The sequence below is a fragment of the Palaemon carinicauda genome, chromosome 32, assembly GCF_036898095.1.
Source record: "Palaemon carinicauda isolate YSFRI2023 chromosome 32, ASM3689809v2, whole genome shotgun sequence".
Classification (NCBI taxonomy): Eukaryota; Metazoa; Arthropoda; class Malacostraca; order Decapoda; family Palaemonidae; genus Palaemon; species Palaemon carinicauda.
Genome location: NC_090756.1, coordinates 26,243,878 through 26,264,386, shown reverse-complemented (window position 1 = coordinate 26,264,386; position 20,509 = coordinate 26,243,878). Strand labels below are relative to the sequence as shown.

At 37.4% G+C, this 20,509-nt stretch overlaps 2 protein-coding genes across 2 annotated transcripts in view; one reads left to right on the top strand and one right to left on the bottom strand.

Moving 5' to 3' along the window:
• Nucleotides 1–350: 350 nt before the first annotated feature.
• Dtwd2 (DTW domain containing 2) lies at nucleotides 351–9,659 on the bottom strand. The gene is made up of 5 exons (XM_068356642.1): nucleotides 9,470–9,659; nucleotides 7,630–7,815; nucleotides 6,765–6,960; nucleotides 4,244–4,411; nucleotides 351–1,226 (listed from the first exon to the last, which is right to left on the bottom strand). Exons 1-5 carry the CDS (start codon nucleotides 9,562–9,564, stop codon nucleotides 873–875), a joined length of 999 nt encoding a protein of 332 aa, XP_068212743.1. The 5' UTR covers nucleotides 9,565–9,659; the 3' UTR covers nucleotides 351–872.
• A 1,132-nt stretch (nucleotides 9,660–10,791) lies between these two features.
• LOC137625356 (dentin sialophosphoprotein-like) overlaps nucleotides 10,792–20,509 on the top strand; it is a 30,379-nt gene continuing 20,661 nt past the window's right edge. Inside the window, exons 1-4 of the mRNA XM_068356216.1 lie at nucleotides 10,792–10,934; nucleotides 13,551–13,607; nucleotides 17,238–19,263; nucleotides 19,496–20,215. Coding sequence (XP_068212317.1) covers nucleotides 10,913–10,934; nucleotides 13,551–13,607; nucleotides 17,238–19,263; nucleotides 19,496–20,215 — 2,825 coding nt within the window. The 5' untranslated portion in view covers nucleotides 10,792–10,912. The remainder of the gene's footprint in view (nucleotides 10,935–13,550; nucleotides 13,608–17,237; nucleotides 19,264–19,495; nucleotides 20,216–20,509) is intronic.

Genomic DNA, 20,509 nt, shown 5'->3' with positions numbered 1-20,509 from the left:
CATGCTAAAGCAAATTATGATGTTACTTTAAAAGTTGAATACCTCTTGTGCTAACTAAAGTTCCAATAACAAATTTAAAAGGAAATTTACTATCAATGACAATCAGAATTTTTATCTAACAAAAAAGACTATTTGATTAGCTTTGGTTGTTGAAGAAGTGGTATTACACAAGAAAACTATTCCACCAAACATTTTAAGGTGACGACACTGCTTCACCTAAAAAGAATTACCATTGTTGTATAAATTATATCCATTTGTTAAGATTTTTCATAATCAAATAGAATGAATTATCAAAACAGAAATTATGGATATATCACAAACCATATCAAAATTTGGATAAATAACAAACCTTTTATGTACCAATAGTCAAAAGATGTTTTTAATAAATAATATAAACAGCTGATAACACAACTCGAAAAGAGAAAATTAACTAAGCCAGATGGCAAATTTTGAAGGAATATTTTCTTAAATACAATTAAAAATCAAATTAAAATATCCTCACGTAAAAATGCTAATGACTATCACTAATTTAAATATACACCAACCTGTTTAAATCAGAAATCAATCAATCCTGACATAGCACTACACTACAAATACAATCGAAAGGTCTAGATTGCCATTCTGCATAATGTATTCAATTTACGGCGTTAAAATCACGTGATTCAAAGGGTTTATTGCGTGAGTCTAAAATTCGGACTAGCGAAGTTACTAATACTGTATATTTGAAGCCATTTAAATCTTTGAAAAAAATCCTTAAGAGGATGTCAACTGGCTAGTAAAACTTGCATGAGTAACTTGCTAGCTGAAAGTAACTCTTCGATATATAAATTTCTAGTGAAAAACGTAGATATTCCTTTAAATTCAGAGTCGTATCATCTGATATCATCAATGCTGTCGACAGATCCTGTGGTGTCGCTACTATTTTTAGGTTCCTCAGCCGTTTCGCAGGAATCCTCCTCTTCGTTTTCCGTCGATACCTTTGTCTCCTCCAAATTATCGTTCACTTTTTCATCTCCGTCTTCCTTGTCTAACGCATCGGGATCAGAGCCCTCTTTCTTCTTACTCTCGGTTATGTTCAGGGAGTCCAGGAAGTCCGAGAGGGATTCCTCCTGCTTGGCCCCGCACTTGCGTAGCTTCTTGTACGTGCGTTTCCCAAGGGGTTTCTTGTACCGCCCGGAGACGATCATGTACTCCTTGCTGTGGTGGGGTACTGCTCCGTGTTTCATCTGAAAAAAGAAATAAAGTTTGTGAAGGCTTTTTATGACGAGACAAACTGATTGTAAAATATTCTAAGCAATGTGCATTTTAAGTGCAAGAATAAATTTTATTATTATTACTACCCAAGCTACAACCATAGCATGATGCTACAAGCCCAACGGCTTCAATAGGGAAAGCAGCCCAGTGCAGGGAAGTTAGTGGAGAAATAAAGAATAAACTGAGTTACATTTTTAAAATATTCTTATATAAACTATTGAGATTTTTGTCAACCTGATCAACCAAAACAAATTGCGTTTTGTGGTTAAAAAAGTACAAGATTATTACATTAAGTTTTCTCCTTAATCAAATATCTAACTTCACATGCTAGTCTTGGAACTGATGACTTATTAATTATAAATTATTAGAAGAAATTGGTTTTAGATCCTTAACAGGCTAAGTGACGGGTGGTCACAATACTCTATTATTTTTGAGGCAAGGTTTTCAAACAGCAACTGTCCCTGTAAAATGTGCTTTTTAGAAGCAGAAAAATACTGGACTTATTCAAGCTGCCAGGATCAAACCAATAGCTTTTTTAAATTAAATTTTTATATAAAATAATTGCTCTGAAGAATGAGTTTGTTGAAAATAAGCTTAATTATGAATTAAGTAAAAATTAAAAGTTATTTCCACAAGGAGTGGAGCTATGCTGTATTCATTAAAATCTTAACTGATATTACTAGACTTCTCTTTTTAATTAAATTTCATAAAAAATAATTGCTTTGAAGAAATAATTTGTTGAAAATAAGCATTATAATGAATAGAGTAACATAAAATCATTATTTTCACAAGAAACTCTGCTGTATCATTATTATCATTACCATCCAAGCTACAGTGAACCCTCGTTTATCGCGGTAGATAGGTTCCAGACGCGGCCGCGATAGGTGAAAATCCGCGAAGTAGTAACACCATATTTACCTATTTATTTAACATGTATATTCAGACTTTTAAAACCTTCCCTTGTACGTAGTACTGTTAACAAACTACCCTTTAATGTACAGAACACTTAATGCATGTAATACAGTACCCTAAACTAAACCAGGCACAAATATTAAAGGCGACTTTATATCATGCGTTTCCTAAACACGCCAAAAAGCACGATAAAAAATGGCAACCAATGTTTTGTTTACGTTTATCTCTGATCCTAATGAAGAAACAAACGCATTTACACATCTGTTTATAGGTTAGTTTTTGCATCAATTATATTGATTATTCAGTACAGTATGTTGATTTGGTTATTACTAATGTTTTACTTAATTTTTCTTAGGACTTCCAAATGAAATTTTTTCTTTATGACGCCGCCTGAAACGACGGCGTCATAAAGTACGCTCAGTAAACAAACTAAGGAATTTAACCCGCATGATGAAAGTGATAAATAATGATATTACAGTAAAAGCTTTTATAAAATATGTTATTACAAATATTATTTACCGTATCTATATAAAATCATACATACGTAGCAAAGCAGGAAAACAATCTACGAGAGAGAGAGAGAGAGAGAGAGAGAGAGAGAGAGAGAGAGAGAGAGAGAGAGAGTTGTTTTACATACGTAAATGTAAATTTAAAAAAAAAAAAAATAGCCCCATTTCATATAAAATAGATTACAAATATTTTACTTTATCATATTACAGTAGTCTGTACTGTATATTACTGTAAAGTTCAGTACAGTATGTTGTTGTTAAAGTCGTGGCGATGAAATTCTCACGAAACAAAAACACGCCATTTGATTACAATAGCTCTCTCTCTCTCTCTCTCTCTCTCTCTCTCTCTCTCTCTCTCTCTCTCTCTCTCTCTCTCTCGTGTTATACAATACTTACATTTAGATGAAGAAACTAAAATTAGTTTTCTTAGTGTCAATTAAATACGAAATGAAATAATTAGGCCGAGTCTACATCCATTTCAATCATAGCTAAAAATAGGGCATCCGATTTCATCAGCAAACCACTATTTTTTGGGAAATATCATTTTATTCTAGAAAATTGCCACTCTTTAAATAGTTAATTGCACATTAAGAAAGTGTGTACTTTTGTTTTTAAATTTCGGGTGTGTTTTAAAAATCGAGTATTGTTGACTTTTTTTTTTTTACTTTTGGCTGTGATTAGATCAGCTGTCATCTAGCTGCCGCTCTTGAGTGTGTACGAATACACTAACAAAGTATCATTTATACCATTTCTTAACTTATTCAAACCGTCTACAGTATACAGTTGATATTACATAAGCACCAATGTGTTATAACCTATCAAATTTTTTTGTTTATTACATTTAAACCCCCCTCTATCTCTCTCTCTCTCTCTCTACCTATATCTCTCTCTCTCTCTCTCTACCTCTCTCTCTCTCTACCTCTCTACCTCTCTCTCTCTCTCTCTGTGTGTGTGGGCTACTTTTCACTACCTCCCATTCCTTACCTCTCTCTATCTCTCTAACAAATGATATCTTTGTTGCTCCTCAAAGTTTCATTTATATTGAAAATCAATCATGATTCAATTTTCCTTACTTTCTCCAATCTCGCACCATCGGTCACATCGCGGTATTTTCGATATTTCCGGAAAATCCGCAATATATGTATAGACATGGGTTATGAAAAAAATCCGCGAAGTGGTGAATCCGCGATGGTCGAACCGTGAAGTAGCGAGGGTTCACTGTACAACCCTAGTTGAAAAAGCAAGATGCTATAAGCCCAGGGGCTCCAACAGGGAAAAATAGCCCAGTGAGGAAAGGAAATAAATAAATGAAGAGAACAAATTAACAATAAATCATTCTAAAATAAGTAAGAACGTCAAAACAGACATGTCATATATAAACTATTAACAACATCAAAAACAAATATGTCATAAATAAACTATAAAAAGACTCTTGTCTGCCTGGTCAACAAAAAAACATTTGCTCCAACTTTGAACTTTTGAAGTTCTACTGATTCAACCACCCGATTAGGAAGATCATTCCACAACTTGGTAACGCCGGAATAAAACTGTAAGCATTAAAATCTAACCTGATATTGACAGAGTAGTTGTAGGGGCCGAACGAGCGTGTCGTAAATAGACCAGTCGTTCTCCAGGGTTGCGAGCGCTATGGCCGCAGTTTCCACGGTCGAGAGAGCGTCTTCGGTCGGCTGAGTCCGTATGACGTACTCGCTCGTGTACTTTCCTGATAATTTGACCTGAAATGATGAAAATTTAGAATTAAGTAGATGCAAAATTGAGGACAGAACGTGATAAATTTTCAAGTCATTTGTTATTTTCCTAATTATACAAACCCAAGTTCTTTATTATGGATATGTTTTTTCCAGATACAACGAAAACAGAATGTCCCCAACTTAAAAACATTCAGAGATAGAAACAAATCCAACTAAAATTAACAGATAAGATAAACAAATACTATACAGTAATACAGTAAAACATTTAATACAATAAGCAAAACAACATTTATAATAATCTGACATCTATTTCATATGAAACCTGATTATTTGCTGACTTTAGTAGCTGAAAACCATAGGTATGGAATTCAAGTTAGGCCTTCCCTAGGGCAAAATTTACCAAATTCGACATGCAAACAGCTTCTGCATGTCACGAGAGAGAGATATCTAATAACCCTCAAAACAAACCAAAAGTAAAGAAAATATAGATCAGCTAAAGAGCCAATTGGGGAACCACTGCTACACGTCCTTCCAGAAGACGGCCAAGGTGAAAAGTGGGCAAGTGGGAACCTGTCGTTGCTTACCATAACTACACAACTACCTGGTTAACAATTCAATGGCTGTTCCAGTTTACGACAAAGCACTTATTTAAAGGTATGGAAGTTTGTTTTTGTTTAGAAGCAAATGTTATCATATCAGTAAAAAGTGGGCAAGTGGGAACCTGTCGTTGCTTGCCATAACTACACAACTACCTCGTTAACAATTCAATGGCTGTTCCAGTTTACGACAAAGCACTTATTTAAAAGTATGGAAGTTTGTTTTTGTTTAGAAGCAAATGTTATCATATCAGTAAAAAGTGGGCAAGTGGGAACCTGTCGTTGCTTGCCATAACTACACAACTACCTCGTTAACAATTCAATGGCTGTTCCAGTTTACGACAAAGCACTTATTTAAAAGTATGGAAGTTTGTTTTTGTTTAGAAGCAAATGTTATCATATTAGTAAAAAGTGGGCAAGTGGGAACTTGTCGTTGCTTGCCATAACTACACAACTACCTCGTTAACAATTCAATGGCTGTTCCAGTTTACGACAAAGCACTTATTTAAAAGTATGGAAGTTTGTTTTTGTTTAGAAGCAAATGTTATCATATCAGTAAAAAGTGGGCAAGTGGGAACCTGTCGTTGCTTGCCATAACTACACAACTACCTCGTTAACAATTCAATGGCTGTTCCAGTTTATGACAAAGCACTTATTTAAAAGTATGGAAGTTTGTTTTTGTTTAGAAGCAAATGTTATCATATTAGTAAAAAGTGGGCAAGTGGGAACCTGTCGTTGCTTGCCATAACTACACAACTACCTCGTTAACAATTCAATGGCTGTTCCAGTTTACGACAAAGCACTTATTTAAAAGTATGGAAGTTTGTTTTTGTTTAGAAGCAAATGTTATCATATCAGTAAAAAGTGGGCAAGTGGGAACCTGTCGTTGCTTACCATAACTACACAACTACCTCGTTAAGAATTCAATGGCTGTTCCAGTTTACAACAAAGCACTTATTTAAAAGTATGGAAGTTTGTTTTTGTTTAGAAGCAAATGTTATCATATTAGTAAAAAGTGGGCAAGTGGGAACCTGTCGTTGCTTACCATAACTACATTACCTCGTTAACAATTCAACGGCTGCTCCAGTTTGCGCTGAGTATTTATTTCAAAGGATGAAAGTTCGTTTTTGTTTTGGAGCAAATTTTATCATACTTGTAAATAGTGGAAACCTGTCGTTGCTTGCCATAACTACCTCGTTAACAATTCAACGGCTGTTCCAGTTTGCGCCGAAGTATTTATTTCAAAATATGAAAGTTTGTTTTTGTTTTGGAGCAAATATCATATTTGTAAAAAGTGGGCAAGTGGGAACCTGTCGTTGCTTGCCATAACTACCTCGTTAACAACTCAACGGCTGTTCTAGTTTGTGCTGAAGTATTCATTTCAAAGGATGATAGTTCGTTTTTGTTTTGGGAACAAATGTCATTAAATTTGATTTTGCTTTGGAACAAATATTTAAGATTCTGGATAAATATTGTATGATTATGCAATGAAAAAAAAGGAAGAAAAACATAGAGCAGCCTTTCCATATGTACGTTTTTACGAGGAGTTTCGGCACTGTCTAATACATAACTATATGCAACAATGATTGAGATATTACACACCCCTGCAAAATAAAACCTGAAAGAAACAATATTAAAGCACCATGAAAAACTGTTCCTTCCAAAGTAGACCCTCACACGATTAAGCTCAAAATAAACAATATCAATGACTACAAAAAACTGTTCTATATCTCATTTTAATTGCAAATCTCTTCGTAAAAGAATAAAAATGTATGCCTCACCTGCCTAAGGGAGTGAAGATGACGGCAATTATGGTAGATCGACTTGGCTTGCTGCCAGGTTCCGTCGATGATTATGATATTATAAGGCGGTTGGCCATTACCTATCGGCAGGAGGGACTCCAGATCCATGGCTACTTCTCCCGGGTACATTAATATAGAATTCTCACTTGTCAGTATTTCTTCCAAGTGGGGGAACCTGTAAAATAAAGCGAACTACCATGAAGATATCATACTACATACATACATACATACATATACCAAGGCACTTCCCCCCAATTTTGGGGGGTAGCCGACATCAACAAAGAAACAGAAACAAAAAGGGGACCTCTACTCTCTACGTTCCTCCCAGCCTAGCAAGGGACTCAACCGAGTTCAGCTGGTACTGCTAGGGTGTCACAGCCCACCCTCCCAAATTATCCACCACAGATGAAGCTTCATAATGCTGAATCCCCTACTGCTGCTACCTCCGCGGTCATATCATACTAAACGGTAATATTAAATATTATAAATACTACCATTATTATTATTATTACTTGCTAAGTTACAACCCTAGTTGGGAAAGCAGGATGATATAAGTTCAAGGGCTCCAACAGGAAAAAGTAGCCCAGTGAGGAAAGGAAATAAACTACTAGAAGTAATGAACAATTAAAATATTTTAAGAACCGTAACATTAAAATGAATCTTTCATACATAAACTATGAAAAGATATTTATGTCAGACTGTTCAACATTAAAACATTCGCTATAAGTTTGAACTTTTGAAGTTCGGTTACTGTGGTTCTATGGGCCGACCAAGGGAATGGTCTGTGCCAACGAGAACTGTTGGCTATAATCTACAGCAAGCAAGTTCGGTTACTTTTTCCTACCTCGTGAAAGAGAACCGCTTCCCCTTGGCCTCCACGTAAGCCCCCTGGGGCAGTCCGGCTTGCAGAATAGGGGCCGTGCGGAGACATCGCTTTTCTTCGTGCGGGTGCTGGAGGATGACGACCCGACAGGACGTCTGGACTCTGTGACATCCTAAGCTGGAGCACCAGCAAACGCCGACGGGTCGACTGAAATAAAATGAGCCATTACCTTACGGGAAAGGAATATTATCTAGGCTTACCTTTAGATAGTAAACAACCCATTCATAAACATAGTTTTAAATGCAATTCCTATCAGTTTACATATGCTTATCATGTGTAGCCAGTAATAATAGTACCCTCATGCTTGAGGGTACACTCGAGCACACTATTCTATCTTATTCTCTTCCTCTTGTCCTTTTTGGAGTTTTTATAGTTTATATATGAAAGGCCTATTTTAAGGTTATTACTGTTATTAAAATATTCTATTTTACTTGTTAATTACTTCTCTTTTAGTTTATTTCTTAGTTTCCTTTCTTGACTGGGCTATTATTCCCAGTTGGAGCCCTTGGGCTTATAGCATCCTTCTTTTCTAACCATGGTTGTAGCTGAGCAATTAATAAAATAGTTGCAATTTATTCTTGGAAATGTTTCAGATTGTTTAATTTTTCTTATGAACTCTTATGTCATTGTAAACGGGTCAAGAAATATCTCGTAGAAACTAATTTTACATTTCTTGTGCAAAAAAAAAAGAAAGAAAAGGAACAAAATAACTATCTTATGCTAATAATAATGATGGAGAAGGTCAAAATTTGGGGTGTATGTATGATAGCGGCCACCTGTATGCATGGAGACGACCGATTAAGAATACGGCAGTGTAAGGGGGGCGGGGTTCCAGGATGGCGTTAGCCCCCCGCTAGGTAAGTAGGTAAGGACACGACTTGTAGTTTAGGTTAGGTGGGGAAATTTAGGTTAGTTGGTGCCCATTTACTGCGCACGCAGGAGGAATTGGCTGCTGATATACAAAGGGTACCAGAATTTAACCACACAGAGCCTGCGCCATGACCAAATTTAACCAATGGTATAATTTCACATACAAAAATGTTAGATAAATGAGAAAAGCTATCCAAGTGGGCTATTTTGGCTAAGTAAGGACACCGAGGGTGTATGTATAATAACGGCACCTGTATACAGCAGGGTAAGGGGGGGGGGTCGCAAGAGGGCATTAGCCCGCCATTAGTAGGTAAGAAAACGGCCTGTAGGTTAAGGGGGGAAGTTTAGGTTAGTTGGTGTCCATTTTCCATGTAAGTGGGAGGAACTGGCCGCTGATATACAAAGGCTCCAGATACTGGAGCCTACTGTGTCCTAGGTCAGGCAGGGGAACGAGAGGTATCCATGTTTGCTAGCGGCAGCACACGGGACAATATTTACCAATTTGACTATGACTTATTTCAGCGGATTTATGAAGATACAGAAGTTGTCGCACATAAAATGTAGGTCGGCACGTCAATTATTTGATTAACGGAAATTGGTGATTCGCCAATTTTGCGGAGCTTACTCCAATCTTACTTCTATGAGATTACGTATTATTACTGATTAAATTTGGGCCATACTGGCGGAGCACAGGGGCTGGGAACCCCATACTTAGCTGAAGAACTAGGGGGGGGGGGCAATTGTACTATGAAGTTCACAATTGGAAGAAATAAAGTGGGAATATATCAAGTAGAAGTATAAAAAGTGGGTGCACAAGAAATAATAATACTCCAGGACCTTAAAAATAGCGAAATATGGTATACATTAGACATTACCTAAGAGTAAAACATAATCATATTGCATTTGCCCATACATTTCCCTTAATACTTACCTACACCGATTACAAAGAGGCCGCTTTTCTCTCCTCCCAATCTCAATATGAACCAAGTCAGCCATTTGTGCCAATTCCTGCTCTTCATCTTCCATTTTAGCACAAAATATAACCTAAAATACGGACATTATCCGAGAAATTCTTGATTCCTTGCTTCCTGACGGGCCAGTCAGCTGGAGGTAATGTGTTCGTTAAGTTGGTTTTCGTCAAGAGGTTAGGTATTATATCCAATGAGATTTCTTTTAAGTAAAAATATCTTGATTCTGATTGGTTTAAAAAATGAGACTCTTACGAAGCGAATTTTTTATCCCCTATTGGTCCAGCATTGTTTACAAATGGATTCATTACCCAATGAGAACCTGGAAAAATATCTTAGTTCTCATTGGCTGTGAGGATTATCTATTTACCCAATGAGAACCTGAGAAAATATCTTAGTTCTCATTGGCTGTGAGGATTATCTATTACTAAATAGTTCAAAAAGTTTTTTTTAATTTAATATCAATATGGTTTCATTGTTTTAGATTTAATTTATATACGATTTTATTATATATTTTGTATTTAAGCTTGTTGACACTTAGATCATGGCTTCTACATTTAGGGGAATTATTCCAAAATCAGAAAAATTTAGGGATTTGGGGGATAAGTTTTCAAAATCAGTTTGATGCTTTAAGGAAAATTTCATTATTTATGATTACAAAAATGTAATTCCTGAAATTAATTACCTTTTATAATGTAACTAGAAAGCAGAGAAATATATATAGCACTGATTTTAGATTGTGTTGATGAGTGCTAGGGAGAAAATTAGCCCCTATCTTAGGGGAAGTTTCGAGAAATATCTTAATTCTCATTGGCTGTAAGGATTATCTATCAATAAATATCGAGGTTCTGATTGGTTAAAACTATTGTTTATAAATGAATTACTCGATTCTGATTGGTTCCCAGCAGTGTTTATAAACGATTTAATCGACCAATCAGAAGTCTTCCCGCGAAATTTTCCCGGCGCGCGAACAGCTGAGCTGACACAGGACTCAAGTGTTGCCAGGTTTGGATATTTATCCCTAGATTTGGGGATTTTGGGTGTCTGATGGGGATATTCAGTACAAATTTCCATGAAGAAACAAAGACTTTTAAACATTTATATAGTTATAATTAGTTTGCTTTTGCTTATATGAAGTATATTAATTAATTTATATATTATTAAAGCCTACATGATCAATACAGAAGGGAAAACATATATGGAAATGGGGATTTTTTAGGTGTTGGGGATTTTTAAATCATGAGTTTTGGGGATTTTTACACACCCATTTGGCAATACTGCACAAGACTCCAGGAGGGAAACACAACCGAGTGAAGTCACAATCTTCATTTACGGATTTATTTTCATAAATTGTTTCTTTTATTTAAGTGATTGGGATTAAATTCATCTATCAAATCCAAGGGAAGATGAGTGACGATTGTGTGATTGGTAAGAAATCCGTGAAGTGGATTAGAAGATTGGTTTAGAGGAAGATTTTTATAAATTTTTTAACTGATGTATTTTTGACACGTTGACCTTTGAAACTGGGTTCATGATTTAACTGTTTTTTGGACGAATTTATTTATATTTTAATTGTATTTTCATATAAATAAAGAATACAACATCTTTATGTATTAATTTAATTGTTATTGTTATGATTTTAATTTCTAACATTTATCAAATTCTAAGTTACAAATATTTTAATTTTTCAAAAATTTATATTTATATTTTTATTGTATTTTCATATATAGATAAAGAATACATCTTTATATATTGAAATCATTATTATTGTTATTATGTTATTTAACATTTTATATCACAGATTTCAAGTATTCAGAAATCTTTCATTTTTTTCGAAAAATTTATATGGTTATTTTTTTTTTTAAATTTTGCCTTTGTCCATAATTTTCAATATAAATAAAATCCTATATTAAGATATTTATGCCTTACTTATCCAAAAAAATTATCAGCAGGCCTATTAACCTTTTCGTCTTTATATTGGAATGATAAATATAGAAATACATCAAATTTCACATTATTCTTAGCCTAGGGGGTATGTCTGTATATATTCACTGTAGGACAATTGTTATAGTTTAGCTTATAAGTGTTCTTGGAGTATTTATAGGTATGGGATATGTGTAGTATGTTAGGACAGGCGTAAACTTTCTTATATACAGTATGTCAATTTTTTGAATGCGGTAAATTGGTTTTATTATAGTTACGGTCAGAATGATATTTTCTAATAAAAATTAATGTTCTTCCTATAGGAAATCTTCCTGTTAATTTGAAAATGACATTTATTATTGTGGCTGATGAATAACTAGCGAGATACAACATACTGTAATATATATGCCGATAACGAGAGACTAGTTGGAACCAGGGGTTTAGGGTAGGGAATATTTATCTTGGTCTAATGTGATCAGGTTTTTTTTCTGTAATAGGGGGACATTTCATATATATATATATATATATATATATATATATATATATATATATATATATACATATACATATATTTAAAATACCATCGTACCCTTGGTGACTATCTCGGCCCGTTATTCTGCTGACATCAGCAGCTGCACACGGGTGCTTTTTATACACTGTGGTCTATGATATTCATTTAATTCACTTCATTATGTATTGTAGCAGTCGGAGAAGACAATAGAAGTTACCAGTTAGTAAAGTGGCAAAATTAAACTGCATATCGGTACTTTTCCAATAAAATAGGGACGGTTTTGTTTTTGTAGCACACAAAAAAGGGGACAAACATGAATGAAGGGGAACAAAACTCACAAAAGTTAAAAAAAGCGGGATTCTGGTCACATCTCGGTTATAAATGCAATATCAAGATAGTTTTAAAATTTACAATGTATATTTTAAGGGCCATTTTCCTGGCTTCATCGCATAGGGGAAACCTGCACCTACAAGGCATACAAGATCTGTTTGTCGTATAAATTCTTAGGTACTGTATTTGGAGTACTATACAGCATGTTCTGTGTTAATTGTCAAATTCACATTATCGAAGCACTTGGAAAACAAGAAAGACTGCGGTTTCTTCTTGTCTTTCAAATGTCTAGTGGGAGCTTGTTGTATAGGCTTGGGGTCGTATATTTGAAAGCTCTAGGACCTTTGGTAGACATTGTATCTTGGCTCCAATAATTTGAAACCATTTATAACCATTCTCGTGTTTACGCGATTCATTGGGTACATGTTTTGTGTAGCAATTCGCTCGTATTTTTCGGACAATTGGTTGTGATAACTTAATGGGTTATTACCTAATGTTACCTTGCTAAGATTGAAACCCTTTTGAGAGGCAAACAGGGTTGAGACTTAGCCGTAGGATACGCAAAGGATATTGAGGTGTTTGAGGGTCTTGGTAGGATTGAAGCCGTTTGAGAAACAAACAGGGTTGAGACTTCGTCTTAGGATAAGCAAAGGATATTGGGGTGTTTGAGGGTGCTTAACCCTAGTCTTAGGGTAAGCGAAGGATACGATTGCCTTGGGGGTGTTTCAGGCGCATAGCCCCCTCCCTGCTTGGCAAGTAGGTAAGGATACAGCTCCTAGGTTACGTTAGGACTTGTTTTTGTGTTCATTCCCATTTAGAATGTGTATCTTAATTCAAATTTTGCTATTTTGAAATATTGAAAATTTGAAAAAAAAGGGGGTTTCCCCAAATTATTTGTATCAGAACAGTGCAAAATACCTATAAATACACCAAGAATACTTATTTTCTTCATTAGAAATGTCATAGTAAATATTTACCCATATTTTCATTACTGACCTGGTCTGTCCCGTTTAACTACAAAGGCTTCTTTGACTAACCCTGGTCAAAAAATCTGATTAGTGCACAAGTATCTCATTATATTAGCATTAGATTATTACTAATTTCCATTATATAAGATGAATTGGTATTTGACGCATCAATTTTATATACAGTACCATAATTTTTTTTTTTCTCTCTCTCTCTCTCTCTCTCTCTCTCTCTCTCTCTCTCTCTCTCTCTCTCTCTCTCTCTCTCTCTCTCTCTCTCTCTCTCTCACTCATTTGATTTTCAATTCTTTCCAGTGGGGGCAGTGCAGAAGAGTCCCATCGGCAGTCCGCCTTTAAAGAAACTAAAACAAAGTAAGTAATTATTTCAGTTTATTTAAATATTAACCACAATCTTTAGTGCATTCTGTATGCATTATGAAGTATTCCATTCAGATTAATACTGTACAAGGTTTGTTATTTTGTATAAATAAAAGATTTTTATCTTTAAGAGATATGGAAATGCATTATTTTGTGTTAGCTTAGGTTTTCATAATTTTGTTCCTACACGAAAGTAAACCTTTGCTCTATGGTAAGATTCTGCCTTCAAAAAGCTGTTACAATCGTTACGATTTAACGAGGTAGATATAACTACCGGTGGGTGGCGGGGAAGCCCTGCCATCTTGTCAATCATCCATACAAGCACTTTGGACTTCAGCCGCAAGTAGTACCCACGTACTCTTGCTGCCTCTCAAAGTTTTGCATAGATATTTTACTTTCTCTCTCCGTTATTAATGTATAAGTGTACAAACTTGCAGGAAAACTGGATAAGGGAAAACTATGAGGTTATAAAATTGTTTCCGGATAAAGCCTCTCGAAAAATGCTGTGTGTGTAAACCCCCCATTTATCCTAACCAGCTTAGTTCCTTTTACGTGGCAATGACTCTTCGCTGTCGACAAGAACCTGATCCCAAAGGATTTAACCTTCCTTGGCCATCAGTGGTGCTGCGTCAGCGGGAGAAAGTTTTCTGCTGGCAGGACTCTTGAGGCTGCCTCTGCTGTTACTACGCATGTGGAGGCACTGAACGGTGTGTTCTGATGCTTTTGAAGAGGCCTCTATGGCGTCTTTATTTCGTGGGAATGTTGTCGTTGTTGGTTTCTAAGACCTCGATTCTTAAGAAGGATTGAAAGAAGTGTATGCGTTCCTCCTCCTCTTGTAGTTTTTCTTCTTCCTCTTCTGCCTTGTCTTTGTCAGATTTTCCAGACATTGCTACTTTTAGGGTGAAGAATTTCAGCAAGATTGATTGATAGAAGGCCTCAGAGACTCCAACCGATCTTTCCCCAGTTTTGCTCAAGACGTTGCATTTCTGAAAACCATTCCTAACAAGGAAATATTCTTGGTTTGCAATACATGAGCGTATGTTCCTGCTTTATCGATGCTCTGTCATGTACCGGAGATATTACACCTGCTGTTAATCGAGATGAAAGGCTTAGCTCTCCAACCTTTTACAAGGACCTACCCAGACCTGTAGAGCTTCCCTCCTTAGACGTATAGTTCTTACGGGCTGAGATCAAATGGAATTTATCCTTAACCCACTGAGAATTTTGAAAACCTATCTCAAGATAATTACAGATTATGGGTTTAGTAAGTATCCTTTTTGTTTGGCTGTGTGTTTGGTTGGAGGTTAGCTAATAGGCTTCTTTGTAAGAACGCTATGTCATCAATTATTGAGTCGACAATGCCCACTAAAGTATAGACAACCAGAACTTAAAACTAGCAAAGGTCAAACTCCAGTGTCAGGGGAGGGGCCACTTTTATAAAAGAAACTCCTTGGTCTTCGCTATGCGATACTGTATAAGTATAGGATGGGTGGCTAAAATGTTCTGCTAGGATGGTTGATAGCAATGGGAGACTGACTTAGGTAATATTTGTTTAGGTTTAATTTCCTTATGGTTAAATTAGGGTTGAGAAGTTCAGAAAAAGGTGCTCATTGGCTAGAGGTTGAAGCACTGCGAATGAAGATTCCCACAACCCAGAGGGTCCTGGAATACTGTACTCTTTAAGTACAGGTAAGACCCATCTTTTAAAGATTTGAATTAGGTAATCCATTTTGTATCTGATTTGAGCACCATTGCCCTCTTACCAGACTAGTGTGGAAGAAAGTGATAAGCTCTGGGAAAATTCATTGATATGAATACAATTGTTAATTAGAATTGATAGTTTTTGTACGTATTGAAGTTCGTTATTATTATAATTTACTAGCTAAACCACAACCCTAGTTGGAAATACAGGATGCTATAAGCCCAAGGGCTCCAGCAGGAAAAATAGCCCCATGAGGAAAAGGGAACAGATTGTATAGTGGGCCAGAGTGTAACCTCAAGCAAGAGAACTTAACCCAAGACATTAGAAGACCATGGTACAGATGCTATGGCACCACCAAAGACTAGAGAACAACGGTTTAATTTTAGAGTGTTTCTTCTATTAGAGCTGCTTACCATAGCTATAGAGTCTCCTCTACCCTTACCAAGAGGAAAGCAGCCACTGAATAATTACAGTGCAGTAGTTAAACCCCTTGTGTGAAGAAGAATTTTTTTGGTTGTCTTAGTGTTGTCAGGAGTGTGAAGAATGAGGAGAATGCGTATGGAATAGGCCAAGCTATATAGGCAAAGGTAAAATGAGCCATAATTATTATTATTATTATTATTATTACTTGCCAAGCTACAACCCTAGATGGAAAAGCAGGATGCTATAAGCCCAGGGGCTCCAACAGGGAATATAGCCCATTGAGGAAAGGAAAATGGGAAAAATTAAATAATTGAAGAAGAGTAACATTAAAATAAATATCTCCTATATAAACTATATAAACTTTAACAAAACAAGAGGAAGAGAAATTAGATAGAATAGTGTGCCCGAGTGTACCCTCAAGCAAGAGAACTCTAACCCAAGACAGTGGAAGACCATGGTACAGAGGCTATGGCACTACCACTATCCAATGTAGTACTATCTGGCCAGTCAAAGGACCCAATAACACTAGCTGTAGTACCTCAACAGGTGGCTGGTGCCTTGGCCAACCTACTTCCCATGCGCAGTCAGGGACGACGAGCTCTCACCATTTTTACATACTCGTCTGGGAAAGGAAACACGGAAAAAGGAAATAATTGCCCTCTCTGGGTAGTTGCCTGTCGCAGCCAAGTGTGGATTGCGAGCGATACAAAGGGCAGCCATTGTATCGATGGGAAGAGCTTTTGAAATTACAAATTAAAGCAGTGTTTCCCAACCCTGGGGTAAATTACCCCAGTGGTGTAATGGACCCGTATTTTTGGGGTAATCAAGACGTTCTGAAATTGAGTTATTCACATTCCCATAATTATTGCCATAATTCATAACCAAAATCTGCAATAATTATTTTATAGGAAAACTCAATAATTTCAACATTGCTGTACAATAATTTGGTCCAGGTGGCAGGCAGCTCAACCCTGGCCCCCTGCACTGATGATGGTTCACTTTGATATCCATTAAAATGGAAAAGTTTGCATCTGTTTTGGATCCTTAACTCTAAGCAGCCAATAGCGGGCTACATGATCCATACAGTTCATCAGGTGGCTGCAAAAAAACATCCGATGTTACCGGGTATATGTTCAATGGGGTCATTGATTAGTTGGAAATAAAATTTTGGGGTAATCATTTAAAAAAGGTTGGGAAACACTGAATTAAGGGTTGTTGCTGTCCTTTGCATATCAGGGAAGTATTGACCTTCTGTAAGTGTTGAAATATTTTATATAAGAATTTTGTTTATCACTTGCTGCTAAATCTTGGCAGTTCCATTTCATCAATGTTGGCCTATTTTTATGCTTTATCAGCTTTCAATTTATCAACTTTTTATAATTAGTTTCTGTTATTGTTTGTCACTGACTGATTATGTATTGAGATTCAATTTATAATTAAGTAAAATTGCAGAAGTCATAATGAAATTTAACACTTTTTTTTTTTTTTCTTTCTCGCAGGCCGTCTACCCTTCGCTCCCGTGAATAACAAAAGCCCAAAACAGAATGACAAATCAAGCGACAAGAAGAGAAAACTCTCGGGATCCGATTCTCCCTGCACCACCCCAAAGACCCCTCGCAGCGAAAGCAAGGATCCAGCGGCGGACGAAAACGACGCGGCGGAACCAAAGGGCTCCTCGAGTTCTGGGAAGTCTTCCCTAGCGAAGAAGATCAAGGAAGGCGTGAGTAAAAAGAGAGGCAGACCTGTTGGGGCGAAAAGTAAGTCTAAGGACGAGAGTTTTACCAGCTCTCAGAGCGACAGCTCACCCGCTGTCAAGAAAGGTAGGAAGTCTGTTTCTGATCTTGACAGCTCTCTTGATGTAGGTAAAAGTTCTCGTGGTGAGAAGGATAAGCCTGAAGATGCCGAAAAGCCGTCTGCGTTGGACGACGCGTATTCCCGAGATTCGGTTCAAAGCAGAGAAGAGGAAATTGTTCTAAGTGATGATGAGGAGAGTGATAAAGAAGAAAAATCTACCAAGGAGAAGAAGCCTTTCAGGTCGTCGACCCGTAGCCCTACAAAAAGACCTTCCGGTGTTGATGATAAGAATGCGAGTTCACAAGGTTCAAGTAAGAAAGATGAGCCCTCCGAAGATGTTAAAGAGAAAGCCGCCGTGGGCCGGAAGAGGGGTAGACCCGCAGGCTCTAAAAAGAAATCCAAAGATGAGAGCTTCACCAGTTCTCAGGGAAGTGTTTCCCCCATCGGCAAAAGAGGCAGGAAGTCCCTCTCGAAGCTCGCAGACTCGTACGATGCGGATAAAAGTTCGCAGGGCGAGAAGGAGGAAATTGATACTGAGGAAGATGTGTCGCAGGCTGAAAGCAAAGAAGACTCGGAGGGGAGTATGAAGGACAGCGTTAAGGTTCAATCTAGTAAGAATAGTCCACAGAAGTTGGAAGATAACATTTGTGAAAGTGCCGAGGATTCCAATGCATCGTCAGACAGAAAGGATGAGGACGATAAACGGGATGAATCTAAAAAGGAAAGTAAGGTTACGGAGTCTGAAAAAAGCATTTCGGAAACCACTTCCGGCAGGAACGAAGATGACAACAAGCCAGAGAAAAACAAGAACAAGTCATTGCTCTCGGAAAAGGAGAAGGCGAATGCGAAAGAAGCGACTAAGAAGAGGGGTCGACCCGCAGGATCCAAGAACAAGTCCAAGAGTGGAGTCTTTACAAGTCCCAAGGCGGGCAGCTCGCCAAATATTAAGAGGAGCAGGCAGTCCGTGTCTGATCTCGACCAGTCGTGTGACGAAAGTAACAGCTCTTTCAAAGATGAGAAACCCATGAAGAAAAAGAGTCAGTGTGTGGAAGATGCTGTTGATGGCGAAGACAAGGCTGAGACAAGTGATGGTGAAGATGAGACGGACGTAGAAGATGGTAAAGATGAGGCCGGCAGTAAAGATAGGGCTGACGCAGAAGATAAAGATGAGGCTGACACAAAAGAAGATAAAGATAGGGCTGACGCAGAAGATAAAGGTGAGGCCGACACAAAAGAAGGTAAAGATGAGGCCGACACAAAAGATGAAGATGAGGCCGATGCAGAGGGTGGTGAAGATGAGGATGACACAGAAGATAAAGATAAGGATGACACAGAAGAGAAAGATGAAGCTGACACAGAGGAAGATAAAGAAGAGGCTGACACAAAAGATGAAGAAGATGAGGCCAACAGAAAAGATGATGAAGATGAAGGAGACGAGGCCGACACAGAAGAAGATGAAGATGAGGCCGACACAGAAGATAAAGATGAGGCTGACAAAAAGGATAAAGAAGAGACCAACACAAAAGATGATAAAGAAAAGGCCGACGCAAAAGAAGTGTTTCAATCGCCATTGAACAGCACAAATAAACTTACTCCAACGAACTCTGCATCTGCTGAAAAAAACAAAAAGAACATCACACCGCAAGACAAAGACAGCGCTAAGAGACGTCGTGGCCGTCCGTCTGGCTCCAAGAATAAATCCAAAAGTCGGTCGTCTCTCAACGGATCAATGTAAGTGCTTCACTTACATTTTCGTGTATTGAAGGTATTTTTGAGTTCATTAGATACTATTTTTTAAGGTTTTTATAACTGAGAATCTGTATAGTGAAATTCATGTTGATATTTGTCTTCATAATGCCAAGTGAAATAATTTGCACTTTTCAGTGTCAAGTTTTAAGTATTGCTCTATTTTATTATATAGTTTTCTTGTAAATTTTTTACATTTTAATCTTTTTATCAACAGTTGTTCGAATGCTTCCGAAGAAGAAAGTGCCAGCCAGAACAATACTCCAGTTTCTAAAAAGAACAAGAAACCCTTGGAGAAGACGCCCAATATTTTAGCCCTTTTCGCTTCAGTTTCTAAGAAGAAGAAAGAGTCCTCTCAAACCAACAACGAAGATGGAACAAGCATTAAAGATAAAGGGGACAAAGAGGAAACGGTTGGAAAGGCTGCCGTAAGCAAAGAAGATAAAGGGGACAAAGATGAAAAGGTTGGAAAGGCTGCCGTAAGTAAAGGAGACGACGATAAGAACAAGGAAGATGATCAACCCGAACCGACTGAATCCGAGAAGAGTAGGGATCTCGACGAGTCCACCGATGCCTTAGAGGCGAGCGCTTCGGAGGCGGAGAGGAGCCTGAACATGTCGCTGTCACCCGGCAGCTGTTCCGATGTCGGCAAATCGCCCTTGTCCGGCGCGAAGGCAGCGGGGACTCCGAGCTCGAAGGTGGACTTGCTCTCTGGGGCGAAAAAGCTGACGCCCAAGCAGAAGGAGAGAGAAGCCGCTAAGTTGATGAAGATAGAAGAGAAGGAGAAACAGAAGCAGGAAAGGGAAAAGCAGCTTCAGGAGAAGATGGCCGAGAAAGAGAGACAGAGGAAACAGAAAGAGGAGGAGAAACAAAAGCAGAAAGAGGAGAAGGAAAAGGCGAAGGAAGAAATTAGGAAAAAACGTCAGGAGGAGATCGAGTAAGTAAGGATGGCATTAGCCAAATGGGAGGATTTTTAGCTTTCCCTTAATTTCTTGAGTTCTTTGTTGTATATATTCATGCTTAACCCTTTTAACCCCAAAGGACGTACTGGTACGTTTCACAAAAGCCATCCCTTTACCCCCATGGACATACCGGTACGTCCTTGAAAAAAATTGCTATAAAATTTTTTTTTTCATATTTTTGATAATTTTTTGAGAAAATTCAGGCATTTTCCAAGAGAATGAGACCAACCTGACCTCTCTATGACAAAAATTAAGGCTGTTAGAGCAAT